Source organism: Dreissena polymorpha, chromosome 15, assembly GCF_020536995.1.
Source record: "Dreissena polymorpha isolate Duluth1 chromosome 15, UMN_Dpol_1.0, whole genome shotgun sequence".
NCBI lineage: Eukaryota > Metazoa > Mollusca > Bivalvia > Myida > Dreissenidae > Dreissena > Dreissena polymorpha.
This window is the reverse complement of record NC_068369.1, coordinates 22664575-22685607: the sequence shown is the minus strand read 5'-3', so window position 1 is coordinate 22685607 and position 21033 is coordinate 22664575. Positions and strand designations below refer to the sequence as shown.

The 21033-nt window shown below is 34.8% G+C and overlaps 1 protein-coding gene and 1 long non-coding RNA gene across 2 annotated transcripts in view; both read left to right on the top strand.

The window, feature by feature from the left end:
• Window positions 1-20786, top strand: part of LOC127860755 (homeobox protein php-3-like) — a 53715-nt gene extending 32929 nt beyond the window's left edge. Inside the window, exons 2-3 of the mRNA XM_052399037.1 lie at window positions 4559-5066; window positions 18080-20786. Coding sequence (XP_052254997.1) covers window positions 4574-5066; window positions 18080-18435 — 849 coding nt within the window. The 5' untranslated portion in view covers window positions 4559-4573 and the 3' untranslated portion in view covers window positions 18436-20786. The remainder of the gene's footprint in view (window positions 1-4558; window positions 5067-18079) is intronic.
• On the top strand, window positions 11675-12946 carry LOC127860756 (uncharacterized). Its single transcript, XR_008039916.1, has 2 exons — window positions 11675-11877; window positions 12034-12946. It is a non-coding gene; the product is annotated as an uncharacterized LOC127860756 (long non-coding RNA).
• Window positions 20787-21033: the final 247 nt, after the last annotated feature.

The window sequence follows — 21033 nt, the reverse complement described above, 5'->3', positions numbered from 1 at the left end:
CAATCTTACTTCTCATTTTCGAATTTATTTTAAGAGACTTTAATAACTTATTTGTAATATAATAATATTTAAACTGATTATCTCGGAAAATAAAAGAAATTTAATGGGCATTTTACAGTTGTGTTCCCGTTTTCCGTGGATGTAAGCGGCCCATACATTATTGCTTGATGCGACTATTAAATCGCTTTAAAGCAAACTTAATCGCTCTGTTTTATGAATCGGGTTACAGCGAAATTGGCCTTCCAAATGTTGGTTTTATTACTTATGAATGGTTCTTTTAGTCGCATGTAGCAATATTCCACGGAACGAATTTGTTTATTTCATGGTTTATGCCAAACTCAAATGCTTCTTTTACGCGAGCGTTTAATTTTTGTTCAATCAATCATCGGACTTTGATATTATTTATGACATTGATTAGTGGTTTATTACAAATGAAATGAAATGTTTATTTTTACGGTACATTTAAATGAGTTATGTAGTTTTCTTTTTAATTGAATTTGATGTTATGTTGATAGTATCGATGGTCAGATTCTAAAGTTTTCAGGGATAAATCGTTCTGATTTCAAATAAATGACGAATACTTCCAAGTTTTATCAATGTAAATAACATATTGATTGCTATTTTTTTGTTAGTACATGTATTTAATTACTTATAACCTGTACGGCAGTTATAATAATAATGCATATATAAATATATTATCTATATCTATTAAAAAAATGTAATAGGTATTCAAATCAAATGTACTTGTTCAATAATATATATCGTCTAGTATTGTTCCTGTGTTATATCTACTCGGTTTGTTTCTATATTTTCTGACTAAATCACCATTTACAGGTTAAAGGATTAAAAAAACGGCAACATTAAAACAAATTATATCTCGAGGAAAAGCCAATTTTCACACTATTAAAACATTCTAATGGATTTCTCATTAAAATATATTTGCTGCGATGTCTCTATGTTAAACTGACTCACATATTTACTTGAACAAGAACTCATTTCACGTTTGTCATTTACAGATCGATGCTCTAAGAAATCAATCTTAAATTATAGTCGGATACATACTAGCGTCTTAAATAACAGTATGAATATTGTCCCTTTCCATATTTTTTACTCAACATGTATTAATTAACGTATACACAACCTACCTTCATAACCGAGTGTATATTTTTTATTTCAATTGTGATTCTGAAAGTATACTCAATATTGATGTACCTTCCTCACTAATTAATTTCTTATTTAGTACGCCATATATACAGTATATGTCAATTTGCCAATTAAAATTATTTCATTTTCATAATTTTGAATCTCTGTTATAATCAGCGCCTTTGAACGTGCACTCTTGCATGAAAATGGCGCTATATAAATCTTGTATAATAATAATAATCGTCATATAAAACACACGTTTATTAACCACTTTTATAGTATTTTGACAAGATATGTGCCTTTGATCATTAGACAAATATTTTCATTATTTAATTTGAAACAAAATGAGTAATTATTATTATTATTATTATTATTATTATTATTATTATCAACATCATTATCATTAATACTTATTGTACTATTATTTTAAGATGAGCTGTTAATACTTATGTAATGAATAATATGTTCTTGTCTTTTATTATTTAATGATGATTATTATTGCTATTATTCTTATTCTACATAGCGTTATGTTTAAAATGTAAATGTTGTTATTATAAATATTTTAATGGCAAAAGTTTTTTCACATAAATCGTATGGCTAGGATTTAATAAAATCAATACGTTCCACAGCGCAGTGCCGTAATCATTTTGATGCTTACACAAAATGCTATTATGTAAAAGAACAAGACTAATTAAAAAAGCTACATGTGAGTATAATATAAAATACTAGTATTTTTTCCGTATGGCAAGGCGAAGCCGGACATTTGCTTCGTGCGAATTTCGCATGTGCATGCACAATTTATAATTCCGAATTCCATTCGAATGAGTAGGTCTTCATTACAAATATGTTCGCAAAATTTATGTATGCCTTCAACGCGCTGTCGGGCTGTGCTAAATCGCACCGCTGTTCTGCCGGGTTTAGATGTCTATGCAAAGTCAGAAAAAAAGCGATTTATTCACGTTCGGCGCGTATAAACAACGTATTCCAATTTGACACAGTCGAGAAATGCGCCCCGCACGGAGGGGGGGGGGGTATTATAAAAAATGTTGCAAAGATGGTGTTTTAATATGGCACATTTCAGTTTCTGCTTTCTTCCCTTTTAGAAATACCGAACACTTCCTGGCGGCTTGTCAGGATTCAAACTATTGTGAGTGAATAACATGTAATATTTTTATTTTATAAAACAACAACAGCAACAACAAAGGCCACATTTGTGCCGTACCTGATCATCATTTTCTATTTTTCTTGTGCAATAACGTCAGAGTGCATCTGTAAATGATATTCGTATTTATAGTTTTAATTACAACATATCTGTTGAATGCCACTAACATTTACATTATTGCAAACATTGAAACATCGGAGAGAAGGAATTGCTTGATTAAAACGATTTCACTATTTTACTAACATATTAAATAAATTTTCCGTGGTTTTCACGCACTAGCATTCACTTAAAGCGTAAACCTTAAACATTCCTTGCAAAGTACAATATATATCCGTAAACACCGTGTTACGCTGAATTGTGAAATGAATCCTCAAATGCACCGGTGTGTTTTCCGTTTTTTTTTAACCAGTTGTAGCTTGTCTCAAATATTTCACCATATTATCCATTTTTGTCATTGTCACCTTCTCAGTTCGTGTGAAATTGTGATATCGTTAAATTTTACATGACACCCGCATTAATGGGATCTTTGCGCCCATTTAGTGCATTTTGGGTTATTTATGTTTCTTTGGCATGAAACACACGCTACACAATACTCTTCAATTTTGACGCAATTTAAGTCCGTCTTTTTCATTGCAGGACATTCAAAATAAGATTTTCCGATCTGAATCATTCATTCATTGCTTTTACAGTTATATAAATCGCAAAATGGATGAAGTAAATCCCGAAAAGGCTATCCCACTGGTGTTTACAGTAATCGTCACCACAATTAATGTATTTTAAATCAACCATTTATTCGAATGGCGAGGGTGTAACGTTGAACTAGGCTCGGTGTCTAGCATTGAATTTGTTCCGCTGTCGGAAGCCCTAATTTGAATTAGAAATTCGTGTGAGGAACACACGTTGGTCTATGTAGTAAAGGACCTATACAAATAACAGATTTATCTTTTTTTACAATATAAATATTATCATACGTATTCTCAAATTCTATTCTATTCTAACTCTATTCTATTCTATTCTATTCTATTCTATTCTATTCTATTCTATTCTATTCTATTCTATTCTATTCTATTCTATTCTATTCTATTCTATTCTATTCCTTTTTATTTTAATATGTTATATTCCATTCTTATTAAGTTTAATTATTCATATATTCTATGTTAATAATGTTATATTTGTGTATTTTTTTTAATTCTTATCATTTTCTTATCGTGTTATATTTTATCCGTGTTTTAATACTTATTATTTTCCATTCGTATTCTATTTGTATTATAGAATGTTCATTACCTATTTTTTCTGTCATGTCTTTCTCTAACAATCAAAGCCTATTTTAGTGTCCTTCCTTCATTGTTTTTGTTTCATGAATCATTTATTTTTCTTCTTCCAAATTAAATCTGTCAATCATAATATTCGCTAGTTTCACATTTAAAGCCACAATTATGTTATAAAGGAAATCCTTGTCAACGTGAAATATATATTTTTTATAAAACAATCATTATAGTTCCCATAATATTCAAATAAATAACGCATATAATTTAATGTGATATCGCTTGTAATTGATAGACATTAAGAATTACGAAAACTCATTAACATATCAATTTGTAATAATAACGACATTAATGGCACTTAAATACTTTTTTTAAATTGACATACGTCCGATTGATTAATTGTTTTAATTTGAAATACAATATATACAATAGAGATTAGCTTCAGCTGATTTATTTCAAGAAATGCTTTGCATTTAAATATTTTCTCGTATTTGAATAAAATTACATCTAGATTAACGAAATTTGATGTCTTTATACAAATATGTATGCCGTTTTATTTTTCTCATTAATTTGTTGTAAAGAAAAGGTGTTTTTTCATATTAGGTTTATATATTCTAAACAGACACCTTGCACGTATGTATTATTAACATATGTATAGTTATTTCATTGAAGTTATGTATTCATTCTATAACATTATGTCGAAATTTGTTCTGCGACAGTTGATATTAGTATTTACATGAGAATGAAATTCTAAAATTATGTTGCAGGTTGTTTTGTTTTATAAACAACATATCAGAAACATATTTACATCAATCCAAGTAAATCTGAGAATGCAGAAAGAAAGAAGATGTTTAAATATTTAAGAAGATCAAAATAGTTATTCGTATATGAGTATACGGATTCTCTCATTATCTATCCGTGATGTAAAATAAACTTTACAGTTTTTTACGTTAAAAATTAAATACCGATGTGTTTGCTTTACTTTCAGTTGTAATGTTAAACTATGGAAAGCCCTGCTAACAACCTCCTAGCCGCTCATTCCGGTCTCTCCTTGTACACGAACTCGATCAGCTCAACAGTACCGGGCCTCCTATCCTCGAGCCCCACCCTGGACGCTTCCGCCTCCCGTCTCACCGGAAACAGTTCCTGGCACTCCCCTTACTCAGCGGAGGGAGCGCTCGGAAATAACTCTTGTTCAATGGCGTCGTACGGGAACCTCCCGTTGGGAGCGAGTTTTAGCATGAACAGCAAGGCGGCTTATGGCTCGTTCGGGGGAAGCTCCGACTATTTAAACTGTAGACAAATGGTGAATCACATGTCGCCGCTTAATCCTATGCCAATGCGAAATTATCCGTCAATATACGGGGACAATCTTATGTACCAGGGCCACACCGGATATACAAATGGCGGATATTTTCCGGATATGACTGCCGGGATACCGCCATTTCCCGGTCGTGATCTGGACTGTCGGCAGCCACCAACGGAATCGGAAGGAGGTAATGAAATATTTTTCACATCTTGTTTAAATATTAAAAGCGACTTTGCACTTCAAAACAACAGAACAAGATGATCCAGTTAAAAAGTTTTCACTAGTTACCTATTAGGCTATGGACTTAATTTACAATTGTCTAACAAACTATATTTAACTAATAGTAGCGTTATTAACATCTTTTTTATTTTTCATATACAGTCCAAACCGATTATTTGTATTTTGACTTCATACGTGCATTTGTTTATAAATCAAACTATTATTTTTTTTAAAACACGACATTTGTTGAGAATTTTTAAAATTAAGGTTTTGAAAGGCAATGTTACTTTAAACGTTTAATTTAAGATATAAAAGGAAGTATCAAAACTAAGTCGTAGGTCACTTCGGTCAGTGAGGACTTTTATCGCCAGGGGGCGAACCGCCGTGTACGAATTACATAAATATTATTTAAAATTTCAAAACACATCATTAAGAACATGCGCATTTTCATGTTTGACACACGACCTCGTGACGCAACACACGCCAACTTCTGAGGGACGGGAGACGTTTTAAATAAACAATTTGTTCACGGGACAGAATAAAGCAAGTTTCTTTATATAAGTGTCATCCGCAGTGTGGCTTTTATATTCATCAGTCATCATTTGAAGTATAGTCCTTAAGTTAACTGGCATTTAAGGTAGACGTTTTAAATAAACAATTTTGTTCGCGGGTAATAATTATGCAAGTTTTACTATATTACTGTCCTCCGACTTGTTGCTTTTATATTTGTCTGTAATCAGATGCAATATAGTTCTCAAGTTAATTGGCCATCAGCTTTATATATAATACTCTTTTGTAAAGTCTTTCATAATACTTACATGTAAGAGACTCTCGCTCGCCAATGAATTTAATCATAATGAGTGTTTAGCCCTTGCTTTCTATATTGATGCAAACATGTTTTTTGGCATCCATGGGGAATTTTAAACATTCTTCGACGAAGAAAAAAAATTCGAAAACATTTCGCATGCTTGTTATTGCTTTCTGTGAAATTGTTATCGTCCGGTTGATACAATAACTGTTTGCTCACCGGCTAGAAAAACGGCGGCCCCTCTCCAAAAGTACTTAAGGGGTCTTTACAAATTTCTGACTGATTCGGCCATCTGCCGTGCCCTGTAACAATGCACGTTAATATAACGGACAACCAACTGCCCGTGTAATTAGTGAAAGCACGTGCATTCGTTTAGAATCGCGCTCTACAAGCATAATAAACATGCAATCGCTCGTGCCGGTTAATGGTCGACGCTGGATTGGTTTTAATACTGACCATGTCCAATAATTTACCCATCTCCGACATCTAGAGCCGCTTATTTGTTTTATGGCCACAAAATCATTAGTTTTTGCTGATGGTTGCTATGATTTTAGCATTGCTGTGGGATGAAGACCATGGCGAAATAGCCTCTTGTTCACGAGAAAAGAACCACGTGGACTCTTTACAAAACAATATTTCAACGCTGGGCATCGCGCATTCGAGAATTATTGTTCTAGCTGTTACGACTTGCATTTAATTCCAAAAGCTCATAATATTGGGACTAATAAGATATATTCTTTCGGACTTATCGTTTTGATGAATAGTGCAAATAATATTGTTTACATTCCCTTCAAGCAGTTTTCTTCTCCATCTTGTTAATGAACTCTAAACAAGTCCTTTAAGCATTCGAGGTTTAAACAGAAAACATTTTTTACAAGCGATCGCAACGAAACAATCCATAACTCATATTGCGTACATCGCGTCCCGTCAAGATGTCATTTGTGGCCTATCTCGTTCATTGTTTCTCACCTGTGTATTATAATTGACTCATGTACATATTAGCGGCCCCTTTGAAGTTGTCCTGGTATGCTGAACCCCGTGTCATCGAGGGGTTAAACGCGTTAGCCTTCCATTACTAATAAATAACTTTATCCCCATTTACTATAAGACAGTCTGGGAACGGTGTGGTGTAGAGGCACAAACTTTCGTACAGAAAAGTCATCGTTGTTGACAGTATCATAGTTACCGACCTCATTGTCATATAAAATATTAAATACTTATGTTATCATCAGCAGAAAAAGCACTATCTCAAAACTCATACATCCCTTCATGATCTTCTTCCTCCTCCTTCTCCTCCTCCTTATCAGCCTGACCATAACCATCATCATCAGAAGCAACACTAAAAGAAAAGTCAGACTCCTTTCTCCTCTCCCTCCCATTCCGTCTCCCCTTACTCTTCCTCATGATCATCATCATTATCAGTAGCAGCAACACCAACGCCACAACTATTGTCGTCATCTTCTATGGTTTCTCCTTCGTTCATCATCGATCTATATACTTTATAGCTAAATACAAGATTTCATCTTAAAATACAAAATATTCATATAAACAGTCAAGAAAATGCATACAATCGATCTTCACTGAATCTAAAAAGTGATTATTTGCAAAGTGCTGGAATTCGAATATTCTATGGGTTTGTTGCCAATTTGTGCAATATTAGTATCATTACGTCGTTTGTGGTTCGATAGCTGTTCCTCTGAATTTAATTTATATAGAAAACGCACTAATTAGCGTCAGTAGATCTGATGATTTATGAATATGCAAACGTTACCACTCTATGTATAGGCTTTGTTTTTTAGGCAGAAACTTTCTTGAGGTATACGCGCGAATATAACATACTTTGTTGCGAACTGATTAATGGCTACTAAATGTCATTTGACTGACGTTGGCCCGATATAGGAACACGCAGAAAATCGGAAATATAGATAAATGTGGGACTTTCGCGCGTTTCCATGACATTAGTGGGTGGTATTCTTTTTTATTTTCGGTAATTGGAAATACGAAAAATCGCACGTACAAATTGGTTATCTACTAGTATTGCGAGCGGTAGATTTAGTTCAATAACATGTATTTATAATAAATATATATTTCTGCATTAGAAGTCTTTAAATAAAATTAATGTAAAACACTTTTACATCGAGTTATATCACGATGTATGAAATTCGCATCGCATATTCAACATCGTGTTCTTTTGAACTTTAGGTTGATCTTGTTGCATTTTTTATTATAAATTTAACGAAAAAAAATGCATTTTAGTATCAATGGCATTACTAGAATTATGCTAACTAACACTATTTGTAACGGTATCGATGCCAAAATCATGTTTAGCCTACAATGCAAACATTAAAAACGTTTCCCATTGTATTTGACAACAATTCTTCAACATATGTTTTCTCCAAAATTTAACATCATACGCTGAACGCGTAATTCCCTCTTGAATATAATGAACTTTGTCTGTGTCCTAAAACACATTTACCGGTGATCCCATGCCACTATGATGTATCCAATTGCATTCATATTGTCACACGATCCTCCATTCTAATCGAAGTACCGATTTCTGATTGTTTCGTGTCACATGTTTTCTGCCGTAGTTTAATTTATAACAGCAACATTTCATTTACAAAATGATGATTAGTTACATGAATAATTTGAATGCGTTTTCTGTACGCAAGACATCATTGGGTAATTTATTGATCGATTACACTCTATTTGTTGTTAAAGTAACGACTTGTGGTGATTTCTCGTACAACACTCATTGTTGGTTAAACATGGTAAAGTTGCATTTTGCTTGATAGATGAATTCCTTAAGTTGTAAATAATCAAAACTTTTGAGTGATAAATGTTTAAACAAAGTGTGCAAACACCTTGTACAATAGCGCTCTTTGTCTTGCTTGCAAACTAAATGTATTCAATGCTATATTTTACTTAATCATGATGTGCACTTAAGTTCGTGCAAATGGTTTTATAAAAAATACACTGTTACAGTTAGCTACATTTTTCAATGCTGTTAAAGCCATCTTTGCCTAGTGGACTTTCCCCTTCCTTCTAAATTGGATCAATTTATTTCCAAAATTAGGGATGTCTAGTATATTTATTTCTATATAGAATATTTCTTATATTAATTCCTTTAAAGGGATCTTTTCACGCTTTGGTAAATTGACAAAATTGAAAAAAGTTGTTTCAGATTCGCAAATTTTCGTTTTAGTTATGATATTTGTGAGGAAACAGTAATACTGAACATTTACCATGGTCTAATATAGCCATTATATGCATCTTTTGACGATTTTAAAACCTAAAAATTATAAAGCGTTGCAACGCGAAACGATTGAATAATTTGGAGAGTTCTGTTTTTGTCGTTAAATTTTGTGAAACTACGAAGATTGCTTATATAAGGTATAAAATACGTCATCTATGTGCACTCGGCGGAATAGCTCAGTAGGCTAAAGCGTTTTTACTTCAGGACTCTGGCAGGACTCCAGGGGTCAGTGGTTCGAAACCTGGTCCGGGCTATGTTCTTTTCCTTTTTTAAATTTTATTCTTGATTTTTTACTGGAGCTTTTACGATCCAATGTTTACATTTATCGATATAAAGCATTTAATGAATAAGTTAAAAAATGCCAAAATCGGTGAAAAGGCCCCTTTAAGCAAACAGCGCAGACCCAGATGAGACGCCGCATCATGCTGTTTGCCAAGGCCTTTTTTCTAGACGCTAGGCATAAATAGGTTAATCGACCCGATGTCAATATTTAACAACCAAAACAATAAAAAAACTGCTGCAATATCATATCTGATATGTATAGGAAGTTACCGATATTCTACAGTTTTCACGTTCGTCTCGATTCCACTTATACATTTTACATTGCCTTTACTAAATGGTGTTTTGAGTTTAAGTCTGATTTATAACCTATGAAAAATTTATATCACCTTATGTCGTAAACATTGGCAGTAGACTGTAGGCCAAATATTTAAATTATTCATTCTAAACCAAGAAGGCAGCAATATTATTGGTCGTGATTTCACGTACAGACTTCGGCAGTTTCCGTCAAATACGCAGTTAGAACTATTGATTGTTTTATTACTTTATTTATTTTTAAATAATGTTACTTGCGATATATATAGCTCGTTTTGTAACATATTGCTTTCGACTGTGAACACATACACTGTTATTTGTATTTCTAAAGCATTGTTGGTGTAAAATGTATGTTATATGTTAACTCAACAATAAGGGAAATCTATATGTGGTTGCAGTAATAAATTAATAGCATCGAGTACACACGATAATTATACCCCCGCAATAGGCGGAGGGATATTGTTTTGGCGTTGTCCGTCCGTCTTTCCGTCCATCCGTCCGGGGTCATATCTTGGAAGTGCTTTGGCAGATTTCATTGAAACTTGGTATGAGTATATATATGGATAAGAGGATGATGCACGCCAAATGGCATTGCACACCATCTGTTAATAACGGAGTTATGGCCCTTTGAATCTTGAAAAATGCATTTTTAAATGTCAAATATAACACATTTGTGTCCAGAAGCATATTGGCGGGGGATATCAATTCAGCGAATTTGCTTGTTTCTTAAGCATTGCTTGCAATTTTATTTTACATGTTTGCGTTGTTCCGAGGGTCCTTCATGTTAATTACAAGTTAATGTTCTTTAACACATAGGTCATAGTGTTTGGGTTGTGTTTACGATCAAAGATCAAATTGATAATTGCGTAAAAAGCAACTGGGCAGATAACGAGCTATAGAGGCTCGCTTGAATACGCAGTTGTATCTAATATGTATGGCCCATAAATAACATAAACATTTCCTACAAATGGCAGATGGTTTTAATTTTTGCGATATGACAATGGGGACTGTTTTGTATCAACGCGTGGATAAATCGTCTCTTTCTCAGTGCTAGCGTGTATCACATGAAAGGCAGATCTCTTTGAGAACACTTCCGTATACACCTACAACGTTTTTTAGTTTTTTTTGGTTAGATGCGTTTTTGTCATCATTCGGAACGAAGATTTAACAGGCAAGAAAAAAGTACCATTGACTCTTCAGAAATATTACGCGTTTTCAGAATTGTCTAGTCATAATTTTCAGAGCTAAATGTCTCCATGATTTCAGATCTGTTACGTGTAACGCGATATTTTGAAAAGAGAAATTTGTGTAAAACTATATTCTGTCAATAAATGGAAAATCATTATGTAGTCGCAATATTACCCCTATAGTGTATCAGCTATTGTTCACACGTACTGATAAAACTGATACAGCTAGAGGCGGTGCGCATCACATATTGTTTTTCAAACGTCGCATACAGTTGCATACCTCACCGCACACCTCGTTCTCGGCACAAGGTTATTGAAAACGCTCTGTTTCCATTATTGCTCTCAGATTCCAGACAGGTGTGTTTTAACGTGGAACTCAGCTTGCATTGAACGCGCAGTACGTCACGCCTTGTGCATTCTATCAAAATATTTACGAGGAAACCGTTTAAATAGGACTGTTTTCGCAATTTTCGCAAGTCGGGGGAGTCTTTGATTTGTGTTGTAAAAACCAGCTAAATTTTACAATTCCGTCACATGTCGGCTGCGTTGTATTCCCTTGGGTCGCCGAGATGGCGCGATTCAAAATTTGCTAATGATTTGTGCACATTTTACTTCCGAAGCTTAGCATTTGTCATAGAAACACTCTGGGCACTTTGTTCCACGTTGGTTTGTAGCGCTTCTTAAGGATCTTTACACCACCATATTTAATGATACTAATTAAATGGCTTTGTTAATTTTTATACGCCCGTATAAAATACGGGACGTATTATGTGAAACCCCTTGGCGGGCGGCGGGCGGCGGGCGGAAGGCATCACTTTGTCCGGACTCTAATTCAAATTGTATTCATCCGATCTTCACCAAACTTGGTCAGCAGTTGCATCTAGTTGATATCTAGGCCAAGTTCGAATATGGGTCATGCCGGGTCAAAAACTAGGTCATAGGGTCAATAAGTGCATTTTCAAAGGGGCCACTTTGTCCGGACTCTATTTCAAATTGTATTCATCCGATCTTCACCAAACTTGGTCAGCAGTTGCATCTAGTTGATATATAGGCCAAGTTCGAATATGGGTCATGCCGGGTCAAAAACTAGGTCATAGGGTCAATTAGTGCATTTTCAACGGCGCCACTTTGTCCGGACTCTAATTCAAATTGTATTCATCCGATCTTCACCAAACTTGGTCAGCAGTTGCATCTAGTTGATATCTAGGCCAAGTTCGAATATGGGTCATGCCGGGTCAAAAACTAGGTCATAGGGTCAATAAGTGCATTTTCAAAGGGGCCACTTTGTCCGGACTCTATTTCAAATTGTATTCATCCGATCTTCACCAAACTTGGTCAGCAGTTGCATCTAGTTGATATATAGGCCAAGTTCGAATATGGGTCATGCCGGGTCAAAAACTAGGTCATAGGGTCAATTAGTGCATTTTCAACGGCGCCACTTTGTCCGGACTCTAATTCAAATTGTATTCATCCGATCTTCACCAAACTTGGTCAGTAGTTGCATCTAGTTGATATCTAGGTCAAGTCCGAATATGGGTCATGCTGGGTTAAAAACTAGGTCACTGGGTCACTTAGTGCATTTCAAGGATTTAGCATGGTGTCCGCTCTCTAATTGAAGTATTTTTCATCCGATCTTCACCGAATTCGGTCAGAAGTTGTGTCTAAATGATATCTAGGTCAAGAACAAATATGTGTCTTGGCGGGTCAAAAAATAGGTCACAAGGTCACTTAATGAATTTCAAGCGTTTAGTATGGTGTCCGCTCTCTACTTGAAGTAGTTTTCATCTGATCTTCACTGAATTTGGTCAGAAGTTGAGTCTAAATGATATCTAGGTCAAGAACAAATATGGGTCTTGCTGGGTCAAAAACTAGGTCACTTAATGCATTTCAAGCATTTAGCATGGTGTCCGCTCTCTAATTGAAGTAGTTTTCATCCTGTCTTTACCAAATTTGGTCAGAAGTTGTGTCTAATTGATATCTAGGTCAAGTTCAAATATGTGCTGCTTAATTTTCAAAAATATATCATTTTGCCACTCAAATGGTAAAGCTATCAAGTTGTCCAAAACCTTCAAACGGGCGTATCTTGTGACAGTTTGGCACTCTTGTTCTGTTTGCATCCCTCTACGGAAGAACGAAAGTCATTCAAATTCGTCACATGACGCTTGATAATGTCAAGTTGTTTCTTTTCGTAACAAAGTTCGCATCCGTGTTTCGGAAAATCGCAACGTACGGTCCCGTGTGTGTGTGGCTAATAGGGCAATAATTCAGCCGGAATAACTTCACATCAAGGGAAAACCTACAGTGGTATATAAATACGCATCTGTTTGACAACTACGCTACCTGACGATGTGCTTATGTTTTCCCCGCCGATAAACAAAATTTACCACCTACCGTTATATCACTTCCCATACGGCTGAAAATTAAATAATTGACATTTTCGCATGCAGCGTTAATGTGAAGATCATGATTAACCCATTTATTCTTAGTGGACTCTCCCATCCTTCTTAATTGGATCAATTTATTTCCAAAATTAGGGATGTCTAGTATATTTATTTCTAAATGTAGAATATTTCTTACAGAAATTCCTGTACGCAAACAACGCAGACCCCGAGGAGACGCCGCATCATGCGGCGTCTCATCTGGGTCAGCGCTGTTTACCAAGACCCTTTTTTAGACGCAGGGCCCTCACACTACTTTGGGGGAAGGGGTCCGCAGCCCTTAGGAGGGGGAATTTTCGCGGCGTTTCCCTTTTTGGGGGATTTTTTTACTTACTCTCTCATTATTTCATTTGTACATGTTTGCACTATATCCATTGCATTTTTCATAATTTAGTTTGTTTGAAAAGATTAAATTGAAAAAGAATTGAGATATAATAATCATGAGACACATCTTTCAAAAAAAAAAAAAAAAAATTTTTTTTTTTTTTTTTTAGGGGGAATTTTTCCCCCCAAAAGGGGAAAAAAGTATACTTTTCAGGTGGGGGACTGCCATCGAAATTCGGCGGCAGATTTGATAGATTGAGGGCCCTGAGACGCTATTCATAAATGGGTTTTAAACACTAAATGAAATCATAATCGTCTATGTTGTAATGCGCATTATTATCTCGTGTATATAGTTACATTATTCACTAATACCAACCTGTCACAATGCGAACGGAACATTACACTTTTGTTTTACACTGCAAATTATCAAAAAGAACTTACTTTTGCAAAAAATATTTGCTTTTGAAATACTTACTCATATAAATGTATGCATACCGCCTAAAATTTCTCTTATCACAGAATCTGACATTGTTCTTTATTTATTATTCTGTTGTTGCGAACTTCGCGAATATAATTATCTTTTGAAACACGGTATGCCCAAGCATAACAAAACTTTGTAGTTTGTCAATAACGGCAACCTTGCAATCTGGACAGCGTTTTATTTGGGCAAATGCGACTGCAATAAATCGTGAATAAATGCAATCAGACCCGAAAACATGTGACATTGTGTCAAAGAGAACCCGTCCATCTGTACACTATCAAGCTCGGACTGGTTCAAAAATATGAAAAGATATTCTTCCGCCTTGGAATTGAGGCTGTCAAACTCGGACGCTGAAAATGACTTACAACCTCCGCGGACAGAATGCGAGATGAGTCCGTTTCTTGACCGTCTGAACAATACCAGTTATCTCTGTATCATGTGATGAACATTCCATATCACAGACTTCATGCACTGTGAATAGTGTACACTTTAAAGCAATGAAATTCATGTTCGACGAGCCTACTTATAAATCTGTTTTTAATTATGACAGCGTAATTGATGCGGTGTTGACCAAATGACTATAAAACAAATACATGTAAGTCAGACACTACGTTTTTAATGTTCAAACACTGTTAACTTGAACTTAGTAATGGTACAATTAGTATTGTTATCCAAAAGATCGTGCATATGAATTATTTTCTTAAAAACATTTATCTTGAAGTACAATCACTATTTGCACGGAAGACATTCTGTAATATACTGTAAAGGCCAAGTGTGTGTAGATCAGCTCGGCTGGATGTAGAATGTTGATTTTCTTACGATCAGTCCATAGTAATAAAGCTGTCGTCCAGTCTGGATAATCTGCGTCCAATGGAGGCTTGAAGAGGATAAATGCTTGCCAGCGTCTACTAGGAATATTGATGTTTATCTTGAAATTTCCATTTTATTGTCTCTATACGACTCTTAGGTCTGGCTCAAGTGTTTAATTCAGTGAAAGCGGCCTGGAAATGTTATACAAGTTGTATAAGTTTATGATCTTATAACATAACCCGGGAAGTAAATATATTTATTCACGCATCTACGCCGGTTCGGCAAACACTCATGTGCGAAACTGTTATTACTAGGAAATTGTACGGCAAACACGTCCCGTCGTGACATTATAATTTCGGAAACAAAAGTACGATAGCATACCAATTTAAATACTGACAGTCGTGCATACATTGTTTGTTTATGTTTGTGAAAATTGAGTCAAAGGTCAATTTATAAATCTAAAAAAAAATATTAATGTATAGTGCTGTATATCATATTTCCAAAAATGACAGCTATATGCCGCTCACGAAGAAGTGAAAAAAGATAAATAATAATAAAGATAATAAGTTAATTTCACACAATCTATGAACAATGTCGGTAACATGTTCGAGGAATAACTGAATAAGATATTCAACAAAGATGACGTACGTGTAGATTACCCCAAAAAGCTTTCACTCCAAGAAATACTAGTTTTTTACTACGGTCTTAATCCTCTCTCCCCATACACCTATAAATCTTCGGTCCCCGTGGAAAACGAACCCCTGGCGACACTTCGACGCTACTCACGTGCCAGAGTTCGTCTCAGATCAAAGCGATTCTCATGACACACATACTTTTTGAGGTTTGCAACAGTTTTATTTGGCGCCACACTGAAGTGCGAAGGTTTATATATAATATATATTTATTTTGCCCGTAGTAGTAAGAATTATTATTTTATTTGTGTAATTTTGTTGGGAATAACGATTTTATTAACTGCATAAAAAGCGTGAGGTAATAGCAGTTGTGTTTTTGGTGTTTTTGTTATTACGTTTACTTAACTAAAACTTTATTTATTGGCCCCGGTCGCAACTGCTTAAGAACAACTTATTAGAAGCCAGTCTAACCGGCCAAGTTGAAGTTGGAAAGGCCTCCTTCTCTTCGATATTCAAGTACAATTCACTAATTCCATACAAGGACGGAATAGGCCAAGCAGTTTTCCTCATTTTTCTAGAGAATAATTAAAACCGGCCACAAAATGTTAAACCGGTAACGAAACGATAACTGTCTTACATTCACGCAAAATTGTCCGAACGTGTTATCAAACTAATTGAAGGATTGAACCATTTAAGGGGCCGTTTTTAGGAATGGTAGTACACATTTTCTTTTTCTTCTTATAATATTTCTGCCATTGTGTTCGTATCAATATACTGCGGGGAGCAAGGTATGCGATGGTCTATAGGTTGCGATAAATAATTACATGTTCTATTCTTTTAAGAATTTAAAAAAAGTGTCGCATAATATTTTGTAAGAAATACTGGCAATTGCACATCATGCTCTTAAAGAAATGTATGTCAATAAATATTTTCTGGTAGATTTTACCAAAACTGTTATAAGATTGAATGCAAATGTTACGTTAAAAAGCGTTAACCAGATTTAAGTCATTCCAATGTTATCGCTATCCATAGCACATGAGTAAAAACATATCTCGCATGCTTTTTTACATTTGACATGATCTCTCGTATGCAATTTTGAAATGTTGCCCCCGACGAAGGCAAAAGTTTGACAAGGTAACTTCAGTGCACTACCTTGTACTACATGGTCGCCCATCTTTGAAGGTGGTGGGCAAAGTCTGGTCGTACATAATCGGACCAAACGGACCGTACAGGGACCTAGTTAAGGAAGCTCTTCTGGTTTAATAAGTTGGTTGTACAAGTATATTTGTTTGATGATGATGCGTGTTTGCAATAAGAAGCATGTGACCCTCTGAATGATAGTTGTTGAACTAACAACGAATTCGATGTATACATAACAAAATGTGAAACAAAATTGCAAATAAATAAATGTATTAATGAACAAACGTATAAAAATCAAATACAGAATTAATTACTGAGTAGTAATAGTCGAATGATAATAATTTTATGTTTTTTTTTTTTAATAAATTCTTTCGTTCGTAAATCCGTACGTACGTTCGTCCGCCCCCCCCCTCCCTCAATTAATTAATTAATGCATTAATTCGTTTATTTATTCATTCTTCATTCATTCATTCATTCATTCATTCATTCACCCTTTCTTCATTAAGTCATTTATCAAAGAATACACAATTAATGCTATCGATGTGTAGGATCAAGTATTACTACTAGTATACTGTTGACAAGGATCTAGTCGGTACATGCGTTTTTTGTCACGATCACGTTACATTAAAGCCATTTTTGACAGCTCGTGTGACCAAACACTTGTCTGCATGTCGATTGAAAAATTTCATTCGATACATCAACTTCGTCTAGAAGTACCTGTCAATAGCGTCTTGCTAATCATATATCGATTAGCGTCCAATAGAACATATGACGTTACTAACGTAAACATTGACGTAAGGTGGGAAAACAAAGTTTACTAAGTAGACTTTGATAGACAGGCGGCGTTCAGCAAGGAGATTGACACACTACTATGTTATACATCATAATTTATTGCTGTTTTTGTTATTTGTTCTTGTAGTTCTTTTTTTAAATGAACAACACATTTTGCTTATTAAGCACCAACTAAGGTGTAACCTTTTACAAAGTCAATATAATATTCATGTCATTTTAAAATCAAGCACATACCGGTACTCACGATCGATTGGTCATTGTCAGCCCGGTTACTACTTAAACGTACCCCAGGTACACTTAAGGATAATTCAAAGTACCAAGGTTATGGAAAAGATATCTAAAAGTAAACCGGTGTACGGCCGGATGCCAATAAGCTTATGTGGCGTACCCGAGGGATTTTGTAGTATACTTAAGAGTACCCGGCGTACTGTAAGGGGTACCTGAGCCGACAACGACCAATTTGAGTTGAGCCCAATTATGACTCAAATACTTACACAGCATTTTCATTTCTATTTGCAGAATCGAAAGGTCGAAAGAAGAGAAAGCCGTACACGCGGTACCAGACCATGGTTTTGGAAAACGAGTTTTTGAATAGTTCGTGTATAACAAGACAAAAGCGATGGGAAATATCATGTAAATTGCAACTAACTGAGCGGCAAGTTAAAGTTTGGTTTCAAAATAGGCGGATGAAACGAAAGAAGTTAAATGAAAGAGCTAAAAATAGACTGCGAGAAGAGGCTGATATCAAAGACGTACCACAAATCCCACAACAGGCACATAGTCAGCACCCCCAACATCCCGCCCTGTCCGCGCATGCGCATCCTCACGGGCATGCGCACTCGCACTCACTGTCACAACAACACTTACAAGCTTGATGACTGACTTTAAAGTTAATCTACATTTGGGGGTGTTCTCAAATCATTTAACACGTGTTTTTCTAGAAATTGTGCCGATACTTGCCCTTAAAGCGCTCGCTAGTCAAAACGCTTCTTAAGATCGCGTCACGTGACACGTTGTTAAATGTAAACCAGGGTGCTAGATCCGGACAGAGTTTTCAAGCATGTTGACACGTTTAGTGGCAGACGTAAACTCAAAAGTGTCACTTTTCGGTTGGTCAATACCACTGATCTCTTGCCAATAGATGGCGTGTGCAAACAAGCTCAACGAGCATAATGTCCCATTCGGCCCTGAGTTGGGCATCTCCCCAAGTCACCCGAGCAATTTTCATTTAACACTTGTGATTTATTCCATGATTATTTAAATAAATAAACGCGTGTAAATAAGTGAATTTGTTATTGAATATTCATATCGTGTATAACTGTCTATTGTAATGAGTATTTAAACGTGTGCAAAAGTGCTATATATCGTTTGTGTAGGTGGGATTTACGGTTTAAGGGCGTCTGTGGGTATTTCCTTCTGGGAATTCTAATTTTAGTATCAGGTCATTCTGACGTCATTCGTTTTTGACAGAGTCCAACTGACTCCAGACTTTAAGGTGATGAATATCCGGATACCGTCGCTTGCGATGTTGTCTCGTCTATTCGTTGTTGCTTCTGAGTTAATTTTGCATGATATTTCCCCATGAACCCGGAGATATCTTCCAGGAACAACCCTAGACAAAAATTCTTCAAGTCAAGTTCTCGTGACGCATAGAAACAATCAACTGAACGCACCTCTCGGTTTGCTGTGTATTGTAATAAGACAAACATGGCAAAAATCAACGACATTCTTAAGAAAAGTTATCTGGATTTTGGAACATTCACACTGCGTTCTAGAGTATCTATTGTAGTGTGTTTAATGATACGCCAACGTTCTCACGTTTTTTGCAGAACGAAGATTAAATAACTGTGAACGAATTTCCGTTTCAACAATAACTAAATCATCGAAAACACAAGAAAGGAAGCAGGACTTCGAAGCATAGTATACAACATTGAAAGACACTGGATGCTTTTATATGTATAAAAGACAAAATGAACGGGTTTTGTAGTATATTTTTTAGAAAACAAATCGTTGTGATGTTGCCACAAAATTTACAAATGCTTTTTATGCAGCTTGCATATGAATTAAAACAAATCAGTTTGTATTCGTATGTATTTGTTTTCGAAAAATGGATTGAAAGATGTATAAAATGTTGAGTATCAATATCAGGGTTAATTTAGAATAGTACTCAGACGTCGATTGCTTTCTATGTTAAATTATTTTCATTTGCATATGGTCTCTCGTAAAAGAGCTTTGTAAAATAATAATTCATGGCCATGTACCGCGAACGCTTTTGATTCGATTATGTTATCAATATTTTAAATTTTTAAACTGGTTATAATCGGTAGCGATTTCACCTTTGAAACAGGGAATATTAAAAATTCCTATATGAAGCGTGATTATACATTTTTGTCGATTTTGTTTAAAAGCTAAAAATTGTATTTTCAAGTTAACCTGTATCAAAATAATAATCTTAATACCACTTTTACTCCCTGGGCATTTATCACTTACAACTGATACCTACCTATGAAATTATTTACAAAATTCCAAAACGACTGTGCATGTTGTTGAAGAACGCTGTTTTTTTATTAAATTTAGTTAAGATATCATAAGTCGTAACTATTGATAGTTTTCATTATCTTTTTAAAGGTATCGATTTAATATCAGAGAAACCATGCAGTTTAAAAAATATATATCCGATAAGTATATGAACTATGACCATGGACATGTATTGAATGTTAAAATTCAGTCTTAGATTCTATTTAAAACAAGAAGGAACACGCACATGGCAAGAATTCATAAAGCTGTGTCACCCAATACCTTTAATTATATGTAGCTGTTTGCAAAAATTGTGAACATAAAATAAGTTTTATTGGTTCACTCCATCACCGGTATTAATGACGTCATTATTGAGATAAATTTTAAAATTATGTTTTGTTAAATGAATATTATAGGATAAGTTATAATAATTAATAAAATATAACGTATATGTGTTACGAGCCAGTAAATTACTTGAATGTTCATATTTTACTTTTCATTTTTTACCAAATATCCGAATTGATGTATTGGATTATAGCTAATTTCGTAAAAATGATGACGTAGAAGCTTTGTTTTCTTCAACCGCTACGGTTGTGTTTCATGAGTATTTGTATGTATATTTATCAGTTAAATGCACGTGGTCCCTTCCTGGCACGCACGTGTTTATGTTGTTTTATTTTACCTCGCGTTGTTTGCGTAAATGTGAACATGGGATATATTTTGTATTGTTTATCTGTTCATCAGTATATTGATTTTGATGTAATTGTTCTAAATAAACAATTATAGATTTATTTCAATGTGTTGTTTGGGTTAAAAATTAGAACAGAAACTGCCTAACTTTAAATAGTGTTGAAGACTTGATGCTATATCAAGACAAAAATGAGTCGACGTTAATACTTTATGAATTGAAAGTATTTAATAAGTTCACTAGACAAGTTACATGATATTGTTAACGA